The sequence below is a fragment of the Corvus brachyrhynchos genome, unplaced genomic scaffold, assembly GCF_000691975.1.
Source record: "Corvus brachyrhynchos isolate BGI_N302 unplaced genomic scaffold, ASM69197v1 scaffold597, whole genome shotgun sequence".
In the NCBI taxonomy this organism is placed as follows: Eukaryota; Metazoa; Chordata; class Aves; order Passeriformes; family Corvidae; genus Corvus; species Corvus brachyrhynchos.
Genome location: NW_008239000.1, coordinates 774213 through 778855, shown reverse-complemented (window position 1 = coordinate 778855; position 4643 = coordinate 774213). Strand labels below are relative to the sequence as shown.

The 4643-nt window shown below is 51.6% G+C and overlaps 2 protein-coding genes across 7 annotated transcripts in view; one reads left to right on the top strand and one right to left on the bottom strand.

The window, feature by feature from the left end:
• Positions 1 to 2110, top strand: part of RUFY3 (RUN and FYVE domain containing 3) — a 33149-nt gene extending 31039 nt beyond the window's left edge. For all 6 annotated transcript variants that reach the window (XM_017738954.1, XM_017738955.1, XM_017738953.1 and 3 more), the window contains one exon: positions 228 to 2110. In XM_017738954.1, the coding sequence (XP_017594443.1) occupies positions 228 to 371 (144 nt within the window). In that variant the 3' untranslated portion in view covers positions 372 to 2110. The remainder of the gene's footprint in view (positions 1 to 227) is intronic.
• Positions 2111 to 2218: 108 nt separating this feature from the next.
• The window catches only part of GRSF1 (G-rich RNA sequence binding factor 1), a 9950-nt gene continuing 7525 nt past the window's right edge, over positions 2219 to 4643 (bottom strand). The window contains 5 exon segments of the mRNA XM_017738944.1: positions 2219 to 2458; positions 3219 to 3302; positions 3522 to 3657; positions 4238 to 4359; positions 4510 to 4643. The exon segment at positions 4510 to 4643 is cut by the window's right edge and continues 6 nt beyond it. Coding sequence (XP_017594433.1) covers positions 3244 to 3302; positions 3522 to 3657; positions 4238 to 4359; positions 4510 to 4643 — 451 coding nt within the window. The 3' untranslated portion in view covers positions 2219 to 2458; positions 3219 to 3243.

Below are 4643 nucleotides of genomic sequence, written 5' to 3'. Positions count from 1 at the left end.
TGGTGACTTGTACCAAGAAATGAGCCCTTGCAGGCCCCTCTGCCCTTAACATAACTTTGTTAAATGCTGATGAGGTGATGGTTCCTGCTCCGCCCTGTTCAGTGGTTTGTTCTCCCTCCCCCTTAGCAGCTTCTTCCCTTCTTCAGCTCAGCGTTTGTTTTCTCCCAAGTTGATCTGCCAGAACCTGAACCTCGCCTTGACTTCTCTGTCCTTTTCCTGCATTCCAGAACATCTGCAAGAACTGTGGGGGCACCTTCTGTGAAGCCTGCTCGGTGCATGAGCTGCCCCTCCCGTCCAGCATCAACCCCGAGCGCGTCTGCAACCCCTGCCACCAGCGGCTCATCCAGCAGTATTCCAGCAGCCCCTTGTAGGGAATGGGTGGCACAGAGGTGACAAACAACGGCTGTAGCTGATGGTGTTTCTGGAGTTGTTCAGGGGGAATGTGAAGACACCTGCCCATGTGCTTTGGAGGTCGGACGGGAAGCAGCATCTTGGTGTTTAGAATCTCCTGTTACTGAAACAAGTCTGAGCCCTTCCCTGTACCAAAATCTGCCTGTGCTGTGGAGAATTGCACTGGGGATGTCACACGGAGCAGCCCCAAGGTGTGCCTGAGCAGTCTCAGGACTCTGGGAGCCCCTGCCCACACCAGAACTGTTGTCTGCATGTGGAAGTTGGGAGTGTTGTCGCCCTCACGTGTGTGGCGTGGGTGTGTGTTGCTGCTGCTGCTGAGCAAAGGCTCCCCAAAACCCAACAGGAGCGTTGGTATTCCTCATGTCTGGCTGCACTTGAAATCCCATTTCCCCTTTTCCGTTTGCCCTGGACAGGCTGGCTTATCCTGGGAACGCCGGTGGGTGGTGTGAGCGGGGCAGGTGGGACACCAGTGAACACATGCTCCCTGCATTTCCTTGGCTCAGGGCTCTGACCAGGGGCTTAGTCTGCACAGGGATACCCCCAAACCAAGCTGTGAATGTTCTGTTCCCCCTCTGTGCTTTACAGGCTGGGCCCAATCCCCATCAGACACAGGTTTAGGGCCACTTGGATCCACCTCTCCACCTTGTGCACACAGAAACGTTGTTACAATAAACCTGGTGTTTCACTTTTTGTTGGATCAAAACTAAATGGGAACACTCTGCACCTGTTAGAAATTTTAATTGCAAATACAGTTCAGAGAGGCTTCATGGTTCATGCCACATCGTTCTTTGTTACTGTTCCCTCAAGGAATTTCGTTTGTCCAAAAAGCAGTGGTGGCTTTCTTGTGTCATAGGAGTGTTTGCTCCTTTTCCTACTGGTACCTCCTGCAGTCTCTGAGACCACAGAATGTCCTGTAGTTCATAGAAAATAGATGCATTGGTGTGACAAATGCACTGGGGTTTGTACAGATGTTGTTAGGGGGTAGCTGTTGATTCCTTGGAGGGGATTTTCTAGTCATTAGAGTGGCTAGAACCACAAGAAAAAGCCTCTTGGAGCTGAGGTACTGACATGGTCAGTGCTGGTTTGTACCAGGAATCATCTCTCATAGATCCTTCTAGGACTTGGCATGTTCAGCCACCCAACTTCTACTCTTTTCTGCCCTTTTGCTCCCCGGGGTAGCTTCCTGACCCATTTCTTTGCTGCTATCCCCTAAATTATGGCAGGAGTTGTAAACAGTGTTGAAATACCAAAAGTCTGGAATTCAGGTGAATTCCTGAGTTCTCTGAAGGGGTGAGACTCTGGAGATGGATGGAGAAAACACTGAATTTAGTGTCAGTAGCTTTGAGTACATGTTGTACACATCCAACAGTGTGAATTCCTGCACCCAACCCCAGTGTGACCCATCCCCTGAGGAGAAAACAACACCCAGGCAATGCAGAGGGAGAATTAAACTGGAAATGGAGGATTAAAGTCCATGGAGGAGGGAGGTGGCTGAGCCCCCTTCAGAGCACAGCACTGGTGGCTGCCCTGGGACTGGCATTTCGGAAGGTGGGAGCGGGACCATGCTGGCTGCCAGCTCCCTCTGTGCTCAGGTACTCTGTGTGATGCCAGGCTGGGCTGACACCTGGACCTTGGGAATGGGGGGGCAGGTTTTCTGATGTTAGTTTTGTTCCACACAATAAAAAAACTTGATCATCCATATCCTGCCTCCTGAGCCGTCTTTCCATCCCATTCCCCTTGGGCTGGAGGTATGAAAGGATTCCGAGCACCGGTGTGCACCTGTGTGAAGACTTAGATCACTCAGCCGTTAATTGGCAATCCCGGTGTTTTATTAACGCACCCTGATGCACCTGGAGCCCAGGACTGCTCCACCCTGCAGCCTTGGCCATTCCCGCTGCAGCTGCTGCTGGTGCAACTCCCCACAGCCCATCACTTTTGTTACAAGCTCTTACACAAGGCTGAACCAATCTTAGCTCGTCCTCCTCGCTGAGTGGTGACACTCGGACCTGATATTCATGCTCATACCCACGGAATGCGTTCGCTTGGCCTTAAAACAAGGAAGAGGAAAAATAAAAATCACTCCTCACTGTGGCTTACTGCTTTCCTTTTTTTCCCCAATGCCCACTGCATTTTATTCCCAGTTAATACTCTCTTAGAATGAAATAGTACAGTTGGACAATAGTAAAATACCACAGACTGCAGGTGGGACACACTCAGGTGGGGCAGCAGCACAGGAACACAGCGGGGGGGTGTTTAATTCCCCTACCACAGGCACTAACAGGAGGGAGCTGCCAAGAAAGCGTGGGATGCAGGTAGGAGGTGGGAGTGCACATCCTGAACCTGCCCCAAGGACTTATCCCTGGCCTGGATTACAAACCCAGGATGGGTGGGCTGCCCTCCCTGCTGCAGGGGCCAGGGCTTGGGGAGCAGTGACCACCACCCCACACTTTCTGAGGGGAATTCATGGAACAAGCTGTCCACTGCCTTCCACGGTCACATCAAACCCCACGCCCTACAAAAGACCAATTACTATAAAGCCACATCTATGGGAAAGGTTTAGCCATGGTTCCTCTTCTTGCCAGGGAATGTAACTCCATCAGAGCTTTTCATGCTGCCTCTGGGCTGCGGGATGGGCATCTGTGGAATCTGGAGGTGCAGGCTGTGGGATCCAGGCTGGACACCTGGTGTTCCCTTCAGCCTCTCTATGTTTTACCCCTTGGGTTGGTTGGAATACCAGGGACCGTGAGCGTGAGGCACGTGTTCACGTTGGCACAAACACAGCAGGACGGACAGACGGATGCGCTTACCAAACCTGCGCCTGTGCTGCTGTCACTAGCAGTTCTCCTTTCCCTGGGGATGTTCGTTCAGGAACAATTCAATGGCACAGCACTCTGGGGAATGGAAAAGAGTTGGGCCGGGGTCAGGCACTTGCGTGTGTTAACATTGTTTTTTTTTTTCTCTTTGCAAAGCCCATGGCACATTACACCTTGGAAAGCTACACTCAAGTGATCCCTTTGCACAGGGTGTTAACAGCAGCTGGATGAGCTGTGCCAAACCCTCCGAGGTCTCGGTCCCAGGACTGTAGGATCTCCTCTCTTTTTCTCACTTACCCATCTGTGACCCCTCCTTGGCCATTGCTGCGACTGCATCCTTGTGGCTCTTGAAGTGCACATCGGCCTCTCCTGTGGCATCTCCATGGGAGTTATATTCCACCAAGATCCTTGTGGGTCTCAGCGGAGCAAAAAACTGAAAAGGAGGAAAGTAAGAGAGTTTGGTGAGAAAGAAACAACAGTAATGCACCCTATTCCCCAGAAACTCAATGGTTTTACTCCCAAAACCTGCTGACCCATGGGGGGGATCTGAGCTCCTGAGTAGCAAAAGGCTCCCTGATCCATCTGCGTGAAGCTGAGGTGCTCCCCAGTCACCTGTCACCCCCTGTGAGCTCCTGGCATAGGAACTCCTGCCAGGAACAAAACTCCTCACACGGCACCCGTGTTCTGTACCCATCAGTGCAGGTCCACGTACACTGTTACCATTTCTGTGCAGTCAGCTACTCTGAAATCTTGCCTTAGATTCTCAATGGCTCCTCAAGCCTAGTGACGGATATTAACACATCCCAGCAAGCCTTCATTCCCTTTTATTCATGAAGAGGAGCAGATCCCTGTTGGGGCCCTGAGGCCACAGCTGTCCAAAGCCACAGGGCACTGAGGACTAACAGACACTAATTAATTAAAAGACTGCAATTGCTGCAGCTGTAACAATTAACTGAGGGTTTGCACTGGTAATGACATAACCACATTTCAGCTGTAGCCTCGCTGTTACTCACATTTATTATGTCCTGGGCACTAGCTTGGGAAGGAAAACCCCTCATGTGGACAAAGTGTTGTGGTTGTGATGGGGTGTTCTCAGACTCTAAAACGTTCCTTTCTGTTCCTTCCCTGCACAATTCTGCGGAATGGAGAGAAAAACAATCACTAGTGCTTGCAGTGCCCCCCTCCCTCATGTGAAAGCTGTGGGCACATGGGGTTGGAGGGGTTTTCAGCCACTGGGGTGACACGAAGGGACCTTGAGGAACACTCATGACAGGGAGGGACTCACTAATTTCTCCTTCAGCATCGGAGCCTCCAGTGTCTCTCCAGCCCCTTTCTTCAGAGATGGACTCATACTCTCTCCTCGCTTTGGAGTAGGCCATCACCTGCTTGCTGTAGGGCACGTGCCTTTGCATCTGGTGC